Source organism: Microcaecilia unicolor, chromosome 6 (genome assembly GCF_901765095.1).
Source record: "Microcaecilia unicolor chromosome 6, aMicUni1.1, whole genome shotgun sequence".
Classification (NCBI taxonomy): Eukaryota; Metazoa; Chordata; class Amphibia; order Gymnophiona; family Siphonopidae; genus Microcaecilia; species Microcaecilia unicolor.
The window spans coordinates 72,434,650-72,458,784 of NC_044036.1; the positions used below are offsets into that span (position 1 = coordinate 72,434,650).

General features: G+C 43.8%; 1 protein-coding gene across 1 annotated transcript in view; it reads right to left on the bottom strand.

The window, feature by feature from the left end:
* Positions 1–4,948: 4,948 nt before the first annotated feature.
* EVI5 (ecotropic viral integration site 5) overlaps positions 4,949–24,135 on the bottom strand; it is a 330,825-nt gene continuing 311,638 nt past the window's right edge. Inside the window, 1 exon segment of the mRNA XM_030205945.1 lies at positions 4,949–6,377. Within this exon segment, the coding sequence (XP_030061805.1) occupies positions 6,063–6,377 (315 nt within the window). The 3' untranslated portion in view covers positions 4,949–6,062.

Sequence of the window (24,135 nt, forward strand, 5' to 3'; positions counted from 1 at the left end):
CACTGTTGGAGAAGAGCATCTACTCCCAGGGATCGAGGGTCCCGTCCTCTGCTGAAAAAGCGCGGCACTTGGCAATTGGCCGATGACGCCATCAGATCTAGGCTCGGCTGGCCCCAGCGCTTCGTGATGTCCAAGAACGCCTGAGCAGATAGCTGCCACTCTCCGGGCTCCAAAGTATGGCGACTGAGAAAGTCCGCCTTGACATTCATGACTCCGGCAATGTGGGCCGCTGACAGCTGTTCCAGGTTCGCTTCCGCCCACTGGCATAGATTCATGGCCTCCTTGGCTAGAGGGGCGCTCTTGGTACCTCCCTGGCGGTTGACATAGGCCACAGCAGTGGCATTGTCCGACAGGACCCGTACTGGCTTCAACGCCAGTACCGGGATGAACTCCAAAAGCGCCAACCGAATGGCTCTGAGTTCCAGGAGGTTGATAGACCACTTTGCCTCTGCAGGAGACCAGAGCCCCTGCGCTGTCCTTCCCAAGCAGTGGGCTCCCCAGCCCGTCAAAGAGGCGTCCGTCATGACGACAATCCACTCTGGGGTCACCAGAGGCATTCCTGCAGACAACTTGTCTGTCTGCAGCCACCAGCTCAGCGCCTTGCGCACTGCTGGGTCCAAGGGAAGGCGCACAGCATAATCCTCCGACATCGGAGTCCAGCGCTGCAACAGAGAGTGTTGTAGTGGTCTCATATGAGCCCTGGCCCAGGGCACTACTTCCATCGTGGCCGTCATAGAGCCCAACAGCTGCACATAGTCCCAAGCCCGAAGAGGAGAGGCTACTCGGAACTGGTCCACCTGAGCCTGAAGTTTGACAATCCGATTGTCTGGCAGGAACACTCTGCCCACTTGGGTGTCGAATCGAACTCCCAGATACTCCAGAGACTGAGTCGGGCGCAGCTGGCTCTTCTCCCAGTTGATGATCCACCCCAGGGAGCTCAAAAGAGCAACCACCCGGTTCACAGCTTTGCCGCACTCTGCATAAGAGGGGGCTCGGATCAACCAGTCGTCCAGATAACGATGGACTTGTACTCCTTCCTTTCGCAGGAAGGCCGCGATGACCACCATTACTTTGGAAAAGGTCCGCGGAGCAGTAGCCAACCCGAAAGGGAGGGCTCTGAACTGGAAGTGTCGTCCCAGGACTGCAAAACGCAGGAAGCGTTGATGAGGAGGCCAGATGGGAATATGCAGGTACGCTTCCTTGATGTCCAAGGAAGCCAAGAACTCTCCTGCCTTCACTGCCGCTATAACAGAGCGGAGAGTCTTCATGCGAAAGTGCCGCACTTTCAAGGCCCGATTGACCCCTTTGAGGTCGAGGATAGGCCGGACAGAACCTCCTTTCTTTGGTACCACAAAGTAAATGGAGTAACGTCCCTTGCCAATCTGATTTTCTGGCACCGGAACGACCGCACCCAGGCGGATCAGGTTGTCCAAGGTCTGCTGCACTGCCACAGCTTTGACCGGAGACTTGCAGGGAGAGAGTACAAACCCGTCTCTTAAGGGTCGGCAGAACTCTAGCTTGTAGCCGTCTCTGATGACTTCCAGCACCCAAGCGTCTGAAGTTATTGTGGTCCACTCGCCCAGAAACGAGGACAGCCGTCCTCCAATCTGCACTGGGGCGTGGACCAAGGCCCCGTCATTGGGTACGAGAACCTGGGGGAGGACCGGAGGGAGCACCTCCGGGACTGCGGTCTCTGCGAAAGGAATGCTGTTTGGGGGAGAAAGTCCTCTTGAAGGAAGAGGGGGCAGAGGAGCCCGACCTGCCCGGGCGGTACTGACGGGCTTCCTGAAACCGTCCTCTGGAGGTACCGGAACGAGTACTAGCCCGAGCCCTGACCTCTGGTAACTTCTTGCCCTTAGACGTGCCGAGATCGGTCACGATTTTGTCCAGCTCGACCCCAAAGAGCAGCTTGCCTTTAAAAGGCAATCTAGCCAGGCGGGATTTAGAGGCGTGGTCAGCAGACCAATGTTTCAGCCAAAGCCACCGCCGCGCAGAGACTGTCTGAGCCATGCCTTTAGCTGAGGCTCTCAAGACATCATACAGCAAGTCTGCCAAATAGGCTAAGCCCGATTCCAGGGCCAGCCAATCAGCCCTCAAGGAATGATCCGAGGGGGAAGCCCGCTGCACCATAGTCAGGCACGCCCTGGCCACATAGGAACCGCAAACCGAGGCCTGCAAACTTAAAGCAGTCGCCTCAAAGGACGACCTTAAGGCCGCCTCCAATCTTCTGTCTTGGGCGTCCTTTAGGGCCGTGCCACCTTCCACCGGCAAAGCCGTTTTCTTAGTCACCGCAGTGATTAAAGAATCCACGGTAGGCCACACGTTCACTTTCAGGCAAAGGATAGAGGCGGGACATAGCCCTAGCCACTTTGAGGCTCGCTTCCGGGACATCCCATTGAGCCGAAATTAGGTGTGCATGGCATCATGCACGTGGAAGGTTCTAGGCGGGCGTTTCGTCCCCAGCATAATGGCAGAGCCAACAGGGGCTGAGGGAGAGACGTCCTCCGGAGAGGAAATCTTCAAAATGCCCATGGCCTGCACTAACAGGTTGGGCAAATCCTCTGAGCTAAAAAGCCGCGCTGCAGAGGGGTCATCCGCTCCAACCGAGCGGGGATCCGTCTCCTCCAAGGAATCCGCAAAGGACAGTTGGGAGAACTCAGATACGCTGCCCTCATCTACATCGGAGGAGACAAGGTCCTCCAAGGCCTGGGAATCAACCCGAGGGCGTTTACCTCCGGGGACCTCAACCTCTTTACCAAACGAGGGAGCAGGGGCAGCGTTTTGCATAAGGAAGGCCTGATGCAGCAGCAAAACAAACTCGGGGGAGAAACCCCCCAGACTGTGCACTTCCGCAGCCTGGGCTACAGCCCTAGACGCACCCTCAACCGGCGCTCGCAAGAGCGGGGGAGAGACATGCTGCGCATCCAAAATGGCGTCCGGCGCGACACTCCGCGAAGGAGCCGCGCGGGAAAAACGGCGCTTAACTTTAGCCGCTTTGGTGCCGTCGCCCAAATTAAGGGCGTCCATGGCATTAATGTCTCCCTCAAGGGCGGCCCACGAAGAAGCCGTCCGAGCCGCGTGGCCGGCCAAGATGGCGGAGGCGAGCAGCGGGGGATGGGCGTTTATGGCGGGAAAACCCGCCACGCCGGAGGAAGGACCGGGACACTCATCGGTCACGAAACTGTCACCCAACAAGGGCGAATCAGACTTTAAGACCCCCGCATCCCCTCTAGAAGCGCCTAAGCGATCCGGGGAGCGACTCTTTGCGCCCTCGCCCTCCGACGCCATATGCCACGTGGAGATCAATCGGGGAACCCCCTGCCCGCTACAAAAAGGTAAAAATTACCTGCTTTCCGCTCCGAGCTGTAACGACCTGGTGTCCCAGTGAGTAGCTGCAATAAACGTTTAAATAAACGTCGAAATAAACGCCTTTAAGGACGTTCAAAATTTTTTTTTTTTTTTTAACGGAGCCAGCGGGAGGGGGGGAGAAAAGGAGGGACCTGGCGCCACCAGGTTTGCACTTGCTCAAGGAGAGCCCTCAACCCCAGGCACTCAACAAAACCTAAAAATTAGGCTTGGAGGCCTAGCCAGAGCTGCTGCTGTGTGTGACCACCACCTGCTGAGATAGAGAACATACTGAGGAGTTTCCGGCAGCACATGACCACATATAGGGAGGCAAAAGGATTGCTCTCTATCTCCACCTGCTGGTAGATGGACACAACCCACCAGTCTATGGATTGATCAGCTTGATGATATGGAAACATTGTTACTCATGGTTAATAAATAAGCTCCTGGAGTACAGAATTTGGAAAAGAAAGTTTCCCACCATAATGCAATTTTCTACTTTTGTATTTTGTAGAGTACAGAAGAAAATGCATGTTTGTTCTTTTTCCAGTATTGCTCTGCTTATTGAGCATGCCTTTCTTAGGTGAAGGGGACAGGAAGGGAGTCTCCATTTCAGTTTTTGTGGTTATCTATTTTTCTATCAGGTGAGGGTCTGTCCATGTTCTGTATATGTAACTGAGATGAAGGATCCTACTAACATGTACTCTTTGTACAGGAATCTGTAACAGCTCTAGTCTCCCAGAAGTAGGTATACTGGTGCTCTAGGGCCCAATGTAATATTACAGCACTGTATTTTCATAGGTGAGTTTGGGCTGTTATGATTTGGTAAGTTTGCTATATAGGTTTTTAATGTGTCTGTGCAAGGATTTGTGTTATTTTGTAAAGTGTCTGGCCCATCTGAAAGCAGGCCCTTGTCAACCAAAATAAAAATACTCAAGACTGGTGGTCTCCACATTCTGTAGTCATCACACAAAGAAAAATTAATCTGATTTAATCAGTGTCTGGCAATGGAAGGAGCATATGCTGCTCCTGATGTGCTAATCACAATTTAAACATATTTTTGTATGATGTGTTGTAAGAGGGATAGCTCTGTTGTTGGGGAATATGGAGTTTGTGATACAGAACTGGAGTTACAGTTTATATTGAGATTCTTTCTAATCCTGTAGAGAATCCAGACTTATACTACACAGCACACTTGGTTGAATGATACTATCAGTTATAATTGTGGTTTTACTTGCTAGCTGAAATTATCGGGAGGGGGAGGGTTTCTTTATGCATAGAAGGCTATGGTGTCTTATATAGAAACTTTTAAAAATTAGGTTGGGGGAGGGTTGTGTGATGTGGTGGGCATGTGTAGAAATGTCCACTTTGGCTTGACCCCTCTCCATATCTAGCTTGCCTCTTGTTGCCACCCCAAATATTTCTGTCTAGAGATGGTACTGTTCAGGAGTAATCTGAAGAAATACTTCATCACAGAAAGGGTGGTGAATTAAAGAAAGCTTGGGACAAGTACATAGGATCTCTAAGGGAGAGGAAGGGATAGTGGATAGCATGCTGGGCAGACTGGATATGGTCTTTATCTGCCTTTATTTTTCTCTATTTCTGTGTCTTTCTTTCTTTATTTTTACAGTATGATGCCTAAAGAGAAATGCTTATACAAGAAGTTTTATTAAATCCTGAAAAACTTTATTCTTGTTACATACAAAGTTAAAAGACTTTGATCAATAGTGTTCTTGAATAAGCTTTTTAGTTAGAGGCTGGGACCTGCTAGTTTCCATGGCTAAGCAAAGCCTTAAAACCTATTCAACAAATATCTGATTAGTGTTTTACTTTTTCAACATCTCTCATCCATGTATATACTGTACACAACTTTATCCGGTTAGAATGCTGGAAGCAAAATTGTATTGTAACATTTACATTTCTCATATAAAATGAAGGTGTGCAAAGTACATCTTTTGAATGATGAAAAGATATATACTTATGTACAAAAACAATATATCACAGGTTATATACCAATTCGACTGGTTTTGATAGCAGTACATCACAATTACATACAAATTAAAAGAAAAATGATTTAAAACATTTCCAGAACAGATAGTGTAATCATTTCATTACTGTTTCTAAAATTAATTATGCCAATTAAGGCTTTTATGTATTGGGAGCCTTCCTGGTAGCTTCCAATAAAGCAGTTGTTTTTCCATCAGACACACAAATTCACACACAGACACAGATAATCAGAAGTTTCCCTATGATCTAATGCTTTGCAGATATCCTTCTTGATTAGAAATCCATACATAAGGTAAAAAAGGAAACATAACATTTGTTCACTGAGCATAAAAGAATATTGCACAAACGTTTCTTCTAAAAGAAATAAAACCCCCATCTCATATATTTGCAAACTGCAAAACATTTTCTTATTTCATGTGCTGAATTAATAAGTTACAGTTGCACTTACTAAAACAAATATTTAGGAAAATAATGTCCTGTAATACTGTTATCTTATTCCTGTGCACCATCCTCTTTGCAGTACACTCTTATAGCAACAGGATGTCGATGAGGAGGATTTGGCAGCAGTTGTAGGTAGGTAACAGTTTGCATATGTAAGTATATGCTGAGAAACTCAGGCTTCACTCACTCCATCCCTTAGGTGGTGACTTTGCAATGACGACAGAACCTTTAAAGAAATCTGCTGACTTGGGTGTTAACCACAATGACAATCAGACGGTTGTTGAATAGGATTCCACTGTTTTCTGTTCCTTTTGCTTCTGAATGATTTCATTTGGACCGCCTTTATCTAAAAAGCCTTCCTCAGTGTCACTGTCGCTACTGTCTTCTACAGCTGGGCCTAGCGGTATCTGGCCAGTTCTCCTATGGAGATGAAAACGGACTCCACCCTCTTGTAAGGAATTACTTATAAAATCTTCATCAGAGGAATGAAGTGACTCATCATCTTCTATCAAATGATTGACAATATGGATTCCATCAAAAGTGGGTTGGCCTGAAAAGCCCTTCTGGCCTTTTAGGCATCGTATCTGTTGAAAGAAATGAAAATTACTATGAAATAACAAGCTAACAAGCAAAACAACAGAAAAGGACACACAGAAAAAAAAAATTAAGAACCATTTATGGCTGTCACTTGTCAAGTTCTGATTCCTTTTTCAACAGTTCTTTAGCTCACATGGGATATGCTTTTATTCAAACGTAACTCAGCTTCAACCATTTCACTGGATCCCAGCGCATCACACTACAATTCTGCAGGTTCTCTGTTTCTTTACTTATATGGCACTGCTCTCACTCTTTGATGTTCCATTTACTACCACATGTATTTTAGCTTAACGTTTTCAATAGAAAGGAAGTTCTAGACAAGGGCTCATGCCATTGGGTCTCAGGAGCGAGATTTGGAATGTTTTTATGGACAGGTTAATGGATTTGTAGAATACACTTCCTAGACTGGGTGGTGGAGAATAATAGGGACAAGAACACTGCAATTAATATGTACTACTACTACTTACCATTTCTATAGAGCTACTAGATGTACATAGCACTATACACTAAACATGTGAGAAACCGCCTCTGCTCAACAGAGCTTACAATCTAATCAAGACAGACAAACAGGACAAATAAGCGAATTACTTATGGTGGGAATGATAAAAGTTAAAAGCAGCCTCAAAAAAGATGGGCTTTAAGCGAGGCCTAGATATGAAAACAGCCAGAGCTGGTGCTTGATGTACTGACTTAGGAAGTCCAGGCGTACGGTGCAGCAAGCTAAAAGGAACGGAGTCTGGAGATGGCAATGGAGGAGAAGGGTACAGATAACAGAGATTTACCCAATGAACAGAGTTACTGGGGAAGAGTGTAGGGAGAGATAAGAGTGGAAAGGTACTGAGGAGCTGCAGAGTGAATGCATTTTAAAGTCAATACGAGTAGTTTGAACTGTATGCAGAAACTGATAGGGAGCCAATGAAGTGACTCGAGGAGAAGGCTAATAGCGTAGCAACAATGGCGGAATAGATTCTGTATTAATCTGTGAGTTCCTAGATATATAATCTAGTCATCTTGCTTGTAATTTGCTTAGAATCATTGACAGGAATCACTGGAACATAAAATGTGTAACTTTAACATGGAAGAATTAATTACAGCTTGGTCTGTCTAGTCGGCTGCAAGTATAATATCTAAAGACATTTTTTCACAATCCTCTTGTGATTTAAGGAAAGCTAAAGTGGCTAGGGCTCTTCAGCTAAAAAAGACCCCTAATAGAATGCTGACAGCTGGAAAGGAATCCCAAAATACCCTCACCCCTCTTTCACCCATCCCTTCATCCCCTCCTCCCTCTCCCAGCTCCATCTAACTAAACCTTCCCTTTTTAATGCCACCTGCAATTCTACCACTAGAGAAAGCAGCAGCAAAGGTCCCGAGCCCTCTCCTCACCTCCCACATCCTTAATATGCAAAGAATAACAATGGCATAGTGAACAGTCTAGAACATTTTCAACTATTTTCAACCTTATGATGATACCACTAGCCAAACTTCTAGCTAATCAGAACCTTAACCCCTACATATATGCGGATGATGTCACGATCCACATCCCGTTCAAAAGTAACCTAAACGAAATAACCAATGAGATCAACCAGAGCCTCCAGATCATGCACTCTTGGGCGGACTCATTCCAGTTAAAACTGAACGCAGAAAAAACTCAATGTCTAGTTCTCACTTCCCAATACAACACAAACAACTACCCTACCATAACAACATCATACTGCACACTCCCTATCTCAGAAAATCTGAAACTTCTTGGAGTCACTATTGATCGATACCTCACACTCGATAACCACGTGAAGAATAACACGAAAAAAATGTTCTACTCGATGTGGAAACTCAAGAGAATAAAACCTTTTTTCCCAAGAAACATCTTCCGTACCCTAGTATAGTCATTAGTAATAAGTCATCTGGACTACTGTAACACTCTGTACGCAGGCTGTAAAGAACAGACCATTAAAAAACTGCAAACAGCCCAGAACACCGCAGCCAGACTCATCTTTGGAAAAACTAAATACGAAAGGGCGAAACTTCTAAGAGAGAAACTACATTGGCTACCACTCAAGGAACGAATTGAGATCAAGATCTGCACAACCGTCCACAAAATCATCCACGCAGATGCCCCACTCTATATGTTAAACCTAGTGGACCTACCGCCTAGAAACGCCAAAAGATCGGCCCGCAAATTCCTCAATCTGAACTTCCCCAGCTGTAAAGGAATTAAATACAGTCATACGCTACTACTTTTGCGTATAAAAGCACACAGATCTGGAACGCATTACCCATGGCCCTGAAAACTATGGACAATCTAACCAGCTTTCGCAAATCTTTGAAGACACATCTCTTCAACAAAGCCTACTAAAGACATCCTTAATAAATCATTCCTCAAACCACTCAGGTGCTTCAAAAAACACCTCTCACATTACCTTACCTAGCACCTTGCATCTAAATCACCTACCTTCAGCCTATTATCGACTGTATTTAAGATCATGTAATGACTGCATCATAACAACACTCTGTAAGCCACATTGAGCCTGCAAAAAAGGTGGGATAATGTGGGGTACAAATGAAATAAATAATAATAATAATAACATATGCAATAAAACAAAACTATTCAGAAGAGCTCAAAGTGATCAAAAGAACACACCCCTCTAGCCCCAGCACATATTGGCTTGAGAATAGCAAATGTAATCCTGCTTGCATGACAGACACAGGATGCCATTAGGGAAGAAAGAATCCTCCGTTTCTAAAAAGTTGAAAAGTCACAGACACTAAGGGGGTCACATGATGTTGGGCTAGAGAGCATATGTCAGTGAGAACAGCTCTTAGGCCACGGGGATAACATCAGTCTCTCTACTATCACATTTTCACTGGAGGACTGCAAATGAGACAGGGAAGGCAAAAGATATATGACAACAGATGGACAACACGAACTGACTCCATACACTATCTCAATCACTGGGAGGATAGGTGCAGAAGCGTACTAAACAAAATAGCACCTTTAAAGACGAGAACATCAAGAAGACAAAACTCAACACCATGGTACAATGACAAACTAAAAAAACTCAAAACACAATCCAGAAAACTAGAACGAGCATGGAAAAAAATAAAAGATGAACACACACTCAATGCATGGAAACAAATACACAGAAAATACAAATACACAATTAGACAAACCAAAAGATTCTACTATAAAACTAAACTAGGACCAGACAACAAAGATCTGAAGAAACTATTTCAACTCGTAAATAAGTTACTAGACACCACCCCTGTCACCACATCCAACACAGACATCCCACCTGCAGACAAACTGGCTACCTACTTTAAAGACAAAATAACAAAATTACGCAGCACCCTTCCTCATCACAACACCGACATTGAAAACTTGACGACCTGGATCTAATCCCGTGCGGATACCCAGCTGACCATATCTGGTCAACATTCAATTTACTCACTACTGAATCAGTCACACAAGCGACTCATAGGTTCGCTAACACCCACTGCAAACTGGACACATGTCCCAGTCATTTACTTAAATCCGCCCCCAGCCAATTCATTGAAGACCTCACATCCCACCTAAACTTCATGCTACAAGGTTCCTTTCCCGAGAAATATAGTGATCTCACAAACTATCGCCCCGTTGCGTCTATCCCTCTAGTAGTAAAATTGATGGAAAGCTTGGTGACCAAACAGCTTACGGATTACCTGGACAAGTTCTCAATACTACACGACTCACAATCAGGATTCCGCTCCCACTATAGCACTGAAACTGTCCTAGTCACTCTCCTGGCCAAATTCAAGCAGGAAATAGCCATAGGTAAAAGCATACTTCTCCTCCAATTCGACATGTTGAGCGCATTCGACATGGTAAACCACAACATATTACTGAGACTCCTTGGCCACTTTGGGATTGATGGAAACGTACTTAGCTGGATCAAGGGCATTCTAACCACCAGAACATACCAAGTAAAATCAAACTCAAATATATCACCACCGTGGAAAGCAGCCTGCGGAGTACCTCAAGGATCACCATTATCCCCAATACTCTTCAACGTGATGATGATCCCACTGGCAAAGTCCTTGTCCAATCGAGATTTCAACCCATTCATCTATGCAGATAACGTTACAATCTACATTCCCTTCAGACATGACTTATCAGAAATAACCAATGAAATCAATGGTGGCCTGATCATCATGAACTCTTGGGCAAACTCATTCCAATTGAAACTGAACACTGAAAAAACTCACTGCCTCATCCTCTCACCTCAACATAACAATTACAAACCCGCAACCATAAGCACCCCAGGGCACACACTCCCCTACTTCAGACAGCCTACTCGGCATCACAATCGACTGCAACCTTACCCTCGAGAACCAAGTAAATACCGTAATAAATAAAATGTTCTATGCAATGTGGAAACTCAAACGTATAAAACCTTTCTTCCTGAGGGAAACTTTCCGAAACCTAATACAATCAATGGTCCTAAGCCATGCAAGATTACTGCAACGGAATCTATGCGAGATGTAAAGTACAACTCACAAAAAAACTCTGGACCACCCAAAATACAGCAGCCAGACTAATATAGGTAAAACACGATTCGAAAGAGCTAAACCCCTATGAGAAAAGCTGCACTGGCTCCCAATCAAAGAACGGATCACGGATCATCTTCAAAATCTGCACTCTGGTCCACAAAATCATCTACGGCGTAGTCCCAGGATACATGATAGACCTTATAGATCTACCAACCAGAAACAGAATCGGATCATCATGATCATACCTAAACCTACACTACCCAAACTGTAAAGGTCTAAGATACAAAACAACTTACGCATCCAGCTTCTCCTATATAAGCACACAACTATGGAATGGACTCCCAAATGCAGTCAGAACAATCCGCGACCACTTAAACTTCAGGAAATCGCTAAAAACTCACCGCTTCAAAAAGGCCTATCCCATCGATCCAACATAAATCCCCACACCCAGCAACAGCATAACTAATGATTGTACTGGACAATTTCTAATCTTCATTCCCTTCGACCCCATGATGCCTGACCCACACCTACCTCATCTGATCACAACATAACCTTGTATTTGTTATCAACCGAACTGGCAAACACCTCTATGGTACTATGTAAGCCACACTGAGCCTGCAAACAGGTGGGAAAATGTGGGGTACAAATGTAACAAATAAATAAATTGCTGATCTGCTGTGAACCTGTCATTAAAATTGTCCATAGTACCTAAAGATTGGAGGGTGGCCAATGTGACGCCGATTTTTAAAAAGGGTTCCAGGGGTGATTTGGGAAATTACAGACTGGTAAGCCTGACGTTGGTGCCAGGCAAAATAGTGGAAACTATTATAAAAAATAAAATTATGGAACACATAGACAAACATGGTTTAATGGGACACAGTCAGCATGGGTTCTGCCAAGGGAAGCTTTGCCTTGCAAATTTGTTTCAGTTCTTTGAAGGCATGAACAAACATGTGGATAAAGGTGAGCCGGTTGTTGTAGTGTATCTAAATTTTCAGAAAGCATTTGATAAAGTTCCTCATGAGAGACTCCTGAGAAAATTAAAGTCTTGAGATAGGAGGCAATGATCTGGTGTGGATTGGTTATGGTAGATAAAACAGAAGGTAGGGTTAAATGGTCATTTCTCTCATTGGAGGAGGGTGTACAGTGGAGTGCCGCAGGGATCGTACTGGGACAGGTACTATTTTACACATTTATAAATTATATGGAAATCGGAACGAGTGAGGTAATTAAATTTGCAGAATACACAAAACAATTCAAGGCTGTTAAAACACACGCGGACTGTGAAATACTGCAGGAAGACCTTGGGGAATTGGAAGACTGGGTAGCCAAATGGCAGATGAAATTTAATATGGACAAATGCAAGGTGACGCACATTGGAAAGAATAATCCAAATCATAGTTACCTGATGCTAGGGTCCACCCTTGGGGGTCAGCACTCAAGAAAAAGATCTAGGTGGCATTGTAGATAATACACTGAAATCTTCTGCTCAGTGTGCGGCGGCAGCAGCCAAAAAAAGCAAACAGGGTGCTAGCAATTATTAGGAAAGGGATGGTGAATAAGATTGAAAATACTATAATGCCTCTGTATTGCTCTATGGTACGACCGCACCTTGAGTACTGCATTCAATTCTGGTCACCGTATCTCAAAAAAGATATAGTCAGCTATTGAGAGAGACATGGAGAAGCAACTGCTTGCCCTGGGATTTGTAGAATGGAATGTTGCCATGATTTGGGTTTCTGCCAGGTACTTGTGACCTGGCTTTGCCACTGTTGGAAACAGGATACTGGGCTAGATGTACCATTGGTCTGACCCAGTATGGCTACTCACAAAAAAAAATAAAAAAAGTTGAATGGGCACATAGACTAGGGCGGGTCAAGCCAACAGATAAACGTTCTCATACAGTTATCCTCAAGGTGCTCAACTATGTCCATAAGAACAATGGGCTTGCTGATATATGACAACAGCAAAGTACTATGTTTTCAAGATTTTTCTGCAGTGGTGGTGGGCTGTCGTAAGGAATTTGTGCCTGCATGTTTGTTACATTGGAAAAAGATGCCCTCCACCTGGATGTATCCTGCGAAGCTTCGTGTTCAACACAATGGGAAAACACAGATTTTCTTACAAGTTGCAGAGGCTCTCCTGAATTCAGCAGGAATCGTCTGTTTGGTTAGGAGCACTATTTGCTTTAGCTCTATAATGATGTGATTGGGGTTCTGTGCCTCCAGCTTTACCATCATTTAAGAGACTACTTTATTGTTCGTTTGGTTTGGATTTAAGAGTCCAAATGAACTTCTTTCAGCCCCTAACTTGGGTCACTGGAAAGACAATACGGCGGACTTCACTTTTAGTACTTGCAGCCTTTGGAGGTATGGACCTTCAGCAGCTGTGGTAATCTATAACCTTTTGTTGGGGTAGGCCCAGGGTCATTTGCTAGATTACGAAGCCAAGGTCTTTTGTTCCTTGGATAACTGTTGGGTTATACTTTTGACTCGGGACCTGTGATAGCTTTATTCCCCCCCTACTTCAGACTCAAATCAATATCTCTTAATTTTGCTATTATATAGAGATCATCAGTTTCCTGTCATTTTTTTTTGGTAGTTATCTGGTTAATGTCTAATGTTTTTAGTGTCATTTATTCTCGGTGGGCTTTTCTATAATGTTGGACAAGAATTTTGTTTTTTGAAAATAACTTTGTACTATTGCTGTAATCATATGACTTTAATGTGGTTATTGTACACTGTTTTTGTAAGCTTCTTTGTTTGGGAGGTAAAGGGAGGAGAGCAGGTTCTCACAGGGCTTATGTCCTTATTACAAGGACTGTTATTTCATTTCTTTGGGAAAGGATGGTGAGGGCGAGGGCACACTCCTTATATAAGGCTTTGTCATGTTTTTCCGTTATTCTTCGATATTTCAATAGGTGCCTCCTCTTTAGCTCTCCTCTTGGAATGTAGGGGGGGGGGGGGGTAACCTCCTCTATTAAGAGGCAAAATATTTTGCAGTTTCTTTATAGACATAATGTGGATATTACAATGTTATAGGAGACTCATCTATACTTGGGGGAACACCAAAAATTTCAGAGGTGGTGTGTGGGTTCATTACTGGACTCTCCAGCTTCTGAAAGGAAGGCGGGGGTTCTTCTTTTGTTTAGAAAATCATTTGATGTTCTTAGGTCCGTAGGGGGCTGGGGGGGGGGGGTAGGTATGGTTCAGTAAAAGTATCTATAAATACCCTATGCTTTTATGTACTGTCTATGCCCCAAATACAAATGATAAGCATTTTTTACTAGCTTGATAAATGTTCTTTTACCCTTTTGCTAATAAGAACCTTATTATAGGGGGTGATTTTAACCTAGTCTATGACCATGACCTAGACACATCACACCCAAGAGGGGATCTGCAAATTCAGACTTCTAGGGGTTTACCTCTGCTCTGCAATACCATCAATTTAAATGATTCCTGGAGACTGTTCCACGTGGGAGAACAGAATTATACCCACCCCAGGCTCAGTCCACACAGTCGAGAATTGATTACATTTTTATTTCTAGGTCTTTTTTTTTTTTTTAAACATTTGGTTAAATCAGAGATTGGCCCATATGGAATTTTCAATCATGCGATCATCTGGATCAAACTGGATCTTGATCGTATAGAATGTAAAGAATTTACATTAGCTTCAGATTCCAAAGAATCTAAAAAAAAATTACATTTGGGATGCCACTGTGAAGCCGGCAGCTCCTGAAGAAGCTGCTGATTATTAAGTTTATACCAAAGCTAAGTTAAATCTTCATATTTGAACTTTACAACAAAGTATATAGATAAAGGACAAAAAATGTTTAAAACAAAAAATAGGAAGGAGAAGGTTTTCTGACTGGTGATGTGCTATACAGCAGCCATGTTTTAATTGTAGTGCTGGTTTTACTGAAGTCTTTCCTCCACCTGAATGAATAAGAAAAGTGGATGCAATTTTCTAGCGGACTCGGTTTAGTCTTTTGACAGGAATACACATATAGGTCTGAAAGCCAGCTTTTATTAATTAAACAGTATTATGAAAACCTGTATGCATCCTCAGAGGAAGATACCTTGAATGAGTCTTTATACTTGGATAATGTTCAACTTCCCCATGTCTCCTCCTCACAGGAAGCACTTTAGAATGCTAATAGTTACTGAAGGTGAGCTGGCCTTGGCTATTCGGGATAGTGTGCTAAATAAGATGCCTGGGCCCAGTGGGCTCAGGGCAGAAGTTTATAAAATTTTGCAAGAGCAAATTGGGTTGTCATTGTTGAACTTGTCATTGTTTGACTCTAATACTCTACTGGACTCATTATAAACAGCGCAAATGATAGTTTTTTTGAAGCATGGTCGAGATCCCTGCTTTCCAAAGTCATATCGTCCCATATATTAAATTTTGAGGCAAAGCTATTTGCCAAAATAATGACCAATCGTTTAAGCAAGGGTCCTACCCTCTTTGGTGGAAAGTTCTCAGGTAGGTTTTGTTCGAGACAGAACGGCCACTAAAAATATTTGCATGATCTTGGCCTACTTAGAAGTAGTACAGAAGAGACATTTATCTTCTCCCTTAATAAGCTTTGATGCTGAGAAGGCCTTTAATCATATGTGTACTGGACATTTGATTTTAAAGTTCTACAGGCCTATGGTATTGGAGGGTTTTGGGGTTTTTTTTGGATGCGGTACATGTTCTTTACTCAAATCCTAAGGCAATTATGTGGGTTAACGAGATATTTTCACAGCCATTCGTGGTCCACCGGGGCACACTTCGGGGTTGCCCTTTATCTCCTCTACTTTTTGTTTTGGCATTGGACCTCCTTATTAAGGATATTTTGGCGAATCCCAATATAAAGGGGGAGGGTGTTGCTTAAGACATCAGAGTTTAAAATCTATGCATTTGCAGATGACCTCTTGGTTCATCTTTCTAATCCCCAACAATCACTTGAGGCACTTAAGGAAATTGTTAGGGAATATGATGACTTCTCTGGATTCTGATTGAATCTACAAAAGTCCTTGGAGCTGGAAACCTCGGAGCATGATCAACGAGATTGGGTTGGTCATTTTCTGTTGAGGTGGGCCGATGGATCTTTTTGTTACTTGGGTGTTTGGTTATCCATGAAACTTCCAGAGCTCTATCAACTTAATATTTCTCATTTATGGGATACTACCATGGAACATCTATCAAGCTGGCAATGTTTGCCTCTTGGGTTCCATGGGAGGATTCACCTATTTAAGATGGTAGAGTTTTCTAGATGGCTATATGTTCTGCAAACGTTTCCCCTAAAGATCCTGAAGAAGGGTGTTCACAAATTTCATAGACATATTTCCTATTTTTGTTGGGATGGTAAAAAGCCAAAAGTCCCTATCCAAATGCTTTTGGGTAATTGGCAGGCTGGGGGTTTGGGGCTCCCAGAACGTCATAAAAATATAATCAGGCATGCCTAGTCAGGCATTTGGGAGATCAGTTTCTAGAAAGAGAAGATTATTATGCTCCCATTCGCATGGATGCGGGGTTGTATGCTCCATGGCATATTAATTTTTTGCAGGTGCCAGGGGGGCCCTCCCCTCTGGCCCAAGGGGCAGCATTTTACTGAATCCTTTAAGGCAGTTGTGACGTAGATCTCATGGTTTTTTGGGGGAGTCTCTCCCCACACTTCTGCGCTATTGCCTATTTGAGGGAATGGAAACTTTCTCCCTGGAATTGATAATGGGACTGTTTGACATTGGGAAGGTTTGGGAAATGCACGTTTGGAGCATGCTCTGCATCTGACTGGTGGTTTGTTACAGCTTTCAGTATTGGGGGATAGATCTTTAGCTCAAATAGCTGACACTTTTCTTTATCAAAAACAGCGACATTATATTTTTACTCTTGATGTCGTGGTTCTGTCGGGGTGTCATAGTTTTAAGTTTATTCTCTCTTTTTGATTTACAAGGCAAGAACCATCTTTCGGTTTCAGGAATACATAAGGCAATCTTGAAGTGCTCTCCTTTTAAAACTACACCACACCTGGTAGATAGATGGGGGTTGAACCTACATATATGCATAAAAGAGATTTGCATATAAAGGAGGCAGTGCATACAAATCAAGTTCATGTATATTCATTGTGGATATCCTGAAAACCTGACTGGCAAGGGGAACTCCAGGACCGGACTTGGGAAACATTGGTCTATTTATTTATTTATTGCATTTGTATCCCACCTTATCCCACCTCTTTGCAGGCTCAAAGTGGCTTACAATACATCATGAATAGTGGAAAAGTGTTAGTTAATAAACATTTAGTATTGCAGGGTTTTGGTCAGCATGATGATGATAAGACAGAGTAATAGTGTACAAGCAGATATTAAGAGACAATTCTAAATATAGATGGGCGATTTGTACATATTCACATTGGTTGATCTTTGTGGTAGGCTTTATTAAAGAGGTGGGTCTTCAGTAATGAGCGGAAGTTTGTTCTCTCGTAAGCCGATTTCAAGCTGCGTGGTAGTGCATTCCATAACTGCGTGCTCAGGTAGGTGAAGTTTGACGCATGCATTAGTTTGTATTTCATTCCATGTCTAGGTGATGTTCACTGATAATATCATGAATCATTTGAAATTTTGTATTGGCTGAGCAGGCATTTACTAGGCTCAAGTTTCCAAGTAGTGGTCTGTTAGTTATAGTAACAACTAGATGGTAAGCAGGTAGTTGTGTGGGTACAGTTAGATAGGTGTTTAGACATCTTGGGAAAAGACAAGACCTGGCTGGGTAAAAGTGGAGGAGTTCCACTCACTGACCTATGCCACAAAGGATTCTCTATCCAGCAATCAACCAAGATCAGGGAAAAGGGGTGCAGGAGTAGAAGTCTTGAGCGCATGACCAGAACGCCAGAGGGGGAGGAGGGAGAAGCACCCAGCTCATCTGTTAAAGGCAGCGGCTCTACACACAGAAGCTTCCAACTTTTCAAAGCAGCAACACCCAGATAGTGACTTACTTTTAAAGGCAGTGGCTCCCAACTTTAAAAGGCAGCAGCTCCCCACACGCTTGCCTGGTCTCTCTTTTGAACTCAGCTCCTCTCTTCAACAACCCTAATGCCAGCTCCAAACTGGCATTAGGTTCCTGGTGGTAAGGGCACCCTTGGTAAGGGCGCTCTTCTTTGAGCATTCAGGTGCATCTCAAATTACCTAATTTACATGCAATTACCATGCTAGCCTTTGCTGTGCTTGTTGATCCTCGTACTGGAGCCCTCCGAGCATCCTGTGCTAGTAAATGCAGATGCTAGTCTGGCGCCGATTGCATTTAGTGCCCGCATTTGCTTCTGAGCATCGGGCCCTAATGGGGCTGCTCATGGACTACAGAGCATCTCACAACATATGACCTGTGTAAGAGCTCCTGGATCTTGTGACAGGTAACTCTGATCAGCTGAGTAAATCCTAGAACTATGGTGGTAATAGTGTATCGGGTTTCAATATATAGGTTATGGCGTCCCATGATCATTAACTTAGGCAAGCTCAAATCTCCAATCCATGAAAAGGGCCACATGCTAGGCTTGGTGTTCTGCAACGGGGATCAACATCTTTGTACACAAGGCTGGTAGAATCAAGACAACACATCTATCATGGACAGATTATTTTCTAGTAAAATGTTCCATACACGGCTATCTAAAACAGATGGGTCTGATCAAAGTTTGGAAGGAAATTCGAGACATGAGAAATCTGATTGCTGAGGGAGTTTTATAGAGACCTTGTCCTAACCCCATGTGGATAAAAGATGACAAGAGTGTCAGCACAGATTGTCATTTGGAAGTACACACAAGGGCCTTAGAAGACAATGGCTCCACCAAAGAAGGTCCTAAGGCTGTACACATAAATGTTCCCTTTGGTTCTCCCCAGACTATGGGTCCTTAAGTGTCAAGAATGTAAACTGGAAAGAAAATGGTGGAAATCTCACCTAGTTGAAGACAGCCTCAACTGTTAGAAACACATGCAATATACAGCTAGGCCTTAACAATAGACAAAAAACGATGGGCCTGATATTTAGCCACTGGTGGGCAGTGCTTTTGCTGTCCAGCGTTAAATCTGGATATTAATTTTTTCCCTTGATATTTCTTATTTTTCTTGATGCATTTCTTTTACGAATGTATATTTTAAATTGCAAATACCACCCCCCCCCCCTCCAAACACCTGGATGCCAGGCTGTTTTTTTTTTTAACAGATAAAAAAGTTAACTGGTTATGCCGATGTTCACTACTAACCAATTAACATTTTAGCGGTTAAAGAGAGGACAGCTATTTAGACATTAACCAACAATATTCAGCGGAGATGACTGGTTATCTCCCGCTGTGTCTAGTGGGATAAATAGCTTTGAATATCAAGGGAACTATTTCTATCAACTCAATGAAAAGGCTACAAAATTCAACCAAGAATTTATTCAAAGTAGTAAACAATCTGTTGCAAATCCCACAACAGAGCCAACCTTTCCAATCACATCTAATCACCAATGATTTTGCCACATGCTTTGCCAATAAAATTAAAGGTCTGCACAGGACTTACAGCCAATTCAATAGAGCTTCTCATTAGCAAAAGAGGTGAACATTCACTCCTTCCCCATGCACAGCCATCAGGGACTAATTCAACCAGGTCACAGAGGACCAGTGGCGTAGCCAGACTGCCAATTTTGGATGGGCCTGAACCTAAAGTGGGTGGGCACAAAATATTCTCTCTACCCCCCCCTTCCCCAGCAAAATTTAGTCACAGTTATCAGACGCATTTGTCACACAGGGGTAAAGTGCTGCTTTTCAGTGCATCAGGTTTCAGAAAATAATTTATTTCATAGCCTAACACCCTTTTCAATGAGCTTTCAGAGGCCAAAACCTCCTGCCTCGGGTCAGTATAATGCTGTTAATGGTATCTTCTCCTGGCCTAAGGAAGGAAGTATTGGTCTCTGAACCTTTATTAACACAGGTACCATATTACTTTATCCTAAATTAAAAATAAAATTATTTTCTTTACCTTTGTTGTATGGCCATTTACTTTTCTCATTGTGTTGCTCCCAGTCTCTAGATTCTGCTTTCCTTCGTCTTTCTCTTGCCAGGGTTTCCTGTCCGTTCATCACCTATGGCTTTTCATCTTTTCCTCACCCTTGTTCTCCACATGCCCCTTCCTCTTATTCTCCAGTCTTTCCCTACTCTGTCCTCTCCCTCTTTCCATCCAGCAGCTCCCCTCTTTCTCTCCCCATCTTTCCAGTGTCTCCCCCTCTTTCTTTTGCATCCAGTGTCTCCTTTTTCTCCCTACCCTTCCATCCAGTGTCTTCCCTCTTTCTCTCCTCATCCTTCCACCCATCTACCCTCTCTCTTGATCCTTCCATCTAGTGTCTCTATCTCTTCTCCCCTCTCCTTCTATCCAGTGTCTCTCTATCTCTCTACCCTTTTCTATTCCGTCTCCCCTCTCTCTCCACATCCTTCCAGTCTCTCCCCTTTCTCTCTGCATCCTTTCATCCATCTCCCCTCTTTCTCTCCCTATCCTCCCATGTCCAGCAGCTCTCTCCCCTCCAGTCCCTTCTTCCTTTCTCCCTTGTCCAGCAGCTCTCTCCCTTCCATCCAATCCCCTCCTCCTCTCCATCCCATGTCCAGCAGCTTTCTCCCTTCTTCCTCTTCCTCCCTTGTCCAGCAGCTCTCCAGCCCGTTCCTCCTCTCCCTCCCATGTCCCAGCAGCTTCTCCCTTCCCTCCAGTCCCTTCTTCCTCTCCCTCCCATGTCCCAGTAGCTCTCTCTTCCTTCCCTCAAGTCCCTTCCTCTTCTCCCTCCTATGTCCCAGCAGCTCAGCCACTTTCCCCCCCAGGCCCGCGAATCCACATCCTTCCCGCGCTGTCGCAGCCCTTTTGTCCCGCGGAGGCTGCGTTCAGCATTTCCTTCCTGCTGCCCTGTCTTCTCCCCAGGCTCCGCTGCATCGTCCCTGCTGCAAGTGGAATCGTTTTCCTTTTCGGCTGTCGCGCTGCGCTGCCATACACACAGGCAGCTTCGCTCCTCCCCCACCGCGTTCATCCAGCCCTAACAGGAAGTGCATCAGAGAGGGCCAGAATGGACGCGGCGGGGGAGGAGCGAAGCTGCCTGTGTGTATGGCAGCGCAGCGCGACGGTCGAAAAGGAAAACAATTCCACTTGCAGGGACGATGCAGCGGAGCCTGGGGAGAAGACAGGCCAGGAAGGAAACGCTGAACGCTGCCTCCGCGGGACAAAAGGGCAGCAACAGCGCACGAAGGTTGTGGATGGGCGGGCCTGGAGGGAAAATGGGCCCACCCGTGGCTACGTCCCTGCAGAGGACGCTCTTGAAAAACCTTGGAAAGCCTACAGACTACATCCTGTGCTCTTGATCCTCTGTCCAGAAAAGTAGTACAGCTAATGAGCAGAGGCCTCATTGAAGAGGGTCTCTAAAATTAACTGCTCTTTTGTGGAAGGGCAGCTGTCAAAAACACTTTAAAAATGGGTCAGTAGGGCATTGGTGCACCCCTATTGACAAAAAGTTCCCTTGACCAGGACAAGATTGAAAACTACTAATCAGTTTATAATATCCTTTTCTTGGCAAAACTTATAGAAAAGAGAGTCTGCTTTCAGCTCAGCAACTGGCTAAATGAAAGTAACTGGCTAGACCCATGTCACTCTGGTCTCAGACCTGAGTACAGAACAGAGACTGTTCTTATGTCCCTTCTTGACAATCTCCACAGAAACTGAGAGGATCTGTCTTGATATTAGTGTTGCTGGATTTCTCAGCAGCCTTTGACACTGTGGATCTGAATGCCATGCGTACAAGGCTGGTAGAAACAGGTATTGGTGACTCAGAGTTTACATGGTTCAAATCCTATTTGTCAAATGTACAATTAGCTCTGTTCAGCAAAGGTACATTTTGGATGCTGAAATGCAGGGTACCATGGGGATCTGTACTTTCACTTATTTTATTTAATATCTACCTAAAGTCTTTAGCTGAGCTGCTTCTATTGATGGACACAAAATTCTATATTTATACTGATGATGTGAAATTACTCATACCCACTGAACCAGGTCTACCCACAGCTTTGAGTAAACCGCCTGCCTGTCTACAACTGAGAAATGGGCAAAACACTACAAACTCTGCCTGCATCCAAGAACAACAGATTCTGAGGATTCCTAACACAAGTGGACAGATACCAGACTTCAAAATACCATTTGGGGTCTAGCAGAGTCATGGGATTCTGCTAGACCCATCACTTACTTTGATCACATAAATTCAAACAACTTCAAAAACTGCTCCTATCACCTGTAGCAACTATGAAATCTCTCTATATATATTGAAAAAAATGAGTTTGACCACAGTGGTCCAGGCTGTGATAACATCCTGACTGGATTACTGTAATGCCCTATATGTTGGCTACACCAAAAAGAGTTTGTACCAGCTCCAGTTCAGAATGCTGCAGCATTACTACTAGAGAACTTGTGTGGTTCAACACAAAAGCGTGAGCATAAGTGTTTGCTTTTCTTTAGGAGCCATTACCACTGTAAGGAACCTGCTTTCACAGTGTTCCCTTTTTCTGTGCCTTTAAGAGTATTGTGATTTTGGACCCCTGAGGCAGGCGTTGTTACGCCAAAACACGGCCCGTGTCGGGTCTTCCAGAATAAAATGAGTCTTGTTTGTCAGACTTGAAGGCCCAGTTGTGCTTCTTTCTTTGGTGGCCAGAAAATACTGACAGATGGTACTCTATCAACAGGCAGAGCTGATGGTGCTATCATTTCCTTTATATTTCTTCCCTGTGTATATGCAACTGTCAGTCTTTTATTTTTGAAACACGAGTGTCCTTCCAGCAAGTGGTACTGTTTCTTCAGTATCTTCTGTATGTCCTTGGACATGGATGAAAACTTCAGACTGCAATGTCAGGCATCATTCCATCAGTCCTAGGAAATAATAGTATCTCAGTCAGCTGCCCTTGCCTTATTCAATCCTTTATTGACATAGTGTAATGTATAGCCTCTTGGAACCTTCTTGTTATTGTAGTTGTTTGCTTATCAAATTCATCAAAGGAAGTACACAGCCTTCTTAATCTTAGGAACTGTGAACATTGAAGGTTCTCTTTCAGGCTCCTACTGTGGAAATGTGTGAAATGCAAAAATTGGTTCTTGTCCTGAAAATAGTAGTACTGAAACCATATGTGTCCTTGATAATCCAGAGACCCTCAAAAAAGCAATCTGTTGATTATCATGATGCATAGTAAACTTAAGGTTAGGATTAACGAGCTTAACCATGCATGAAATTCCTGTAGTCTTTCTTCACTTCCTTTCCATAGCATTAGAATGTTGTCAATCTATCTTCCAAAAATGGCCTTCCTCTGAGAATGGATGTTCGGTCAAAAATAAAAATTCAAAATGAGCGACCTATAATACAGCGATGTTGGGCACCATTGTAGCCATTGCCGTCCCTTTAATCTGCTTGTAAAACTGATCTTGAAAGCAAAAAAAGTTAAGCTAATTGGATGATGAAAGGAGTAGGAACCCTATACGGTCTGGGTCTACCATTCAGGACTTCCACTAAAATCTCTAGAGCTTGTTCCTATACAAATATAAACAACTAAAACCAATTACAAAAACTGTTTTATTCATACGTATACAACACGCTTTAAAAAAAATATCTCAACATTGTTAATCTGGTGATAGTGCTATAGTTCTACTTCAATATATATGCACACACACTCTCAAACCTCAATGGTAATGCTGGAGTAGCGCAGGAGCCCTTACTGCCTCCTAAACAGGTGGTGGTAAGGGCTCTCCCAGGAAATGGCCGTGCGACAAGGGTTTCACTTACCACACAGCCATTTCCGTCCTCCCCCTGGAATTTCCTTTTTCCGGGCAGTGCTAAAACTAAAAGGGGGGCCTCAGCGTGAGGCAAACCTGCATGCCGATGCCACCCCAGGACCTCTTACTGCTGCTTGGTAAAAGGGGCCCAAAATAATTCTAAAACCAAAGATGTAATTTTCTTTACAATATTCTCGCATTTAAGTCCATTCAGGGGATTAACTTTCTTTTTTCTTCAAGTCCCTTTGTATTATGGATCATGAATTATAGTGTTTTGTACAGAAATGGGGAATCATGGACATGGAGGTTGCTCTCATTGAATTACATTGTGAACTTTGGCAACACAAATTGCTTACCTGAAGCAGACTGCCTCACCATGTCATGCTTGTGGGAAACAGAGGGAAAAGAAATTTAGAGAATAAGG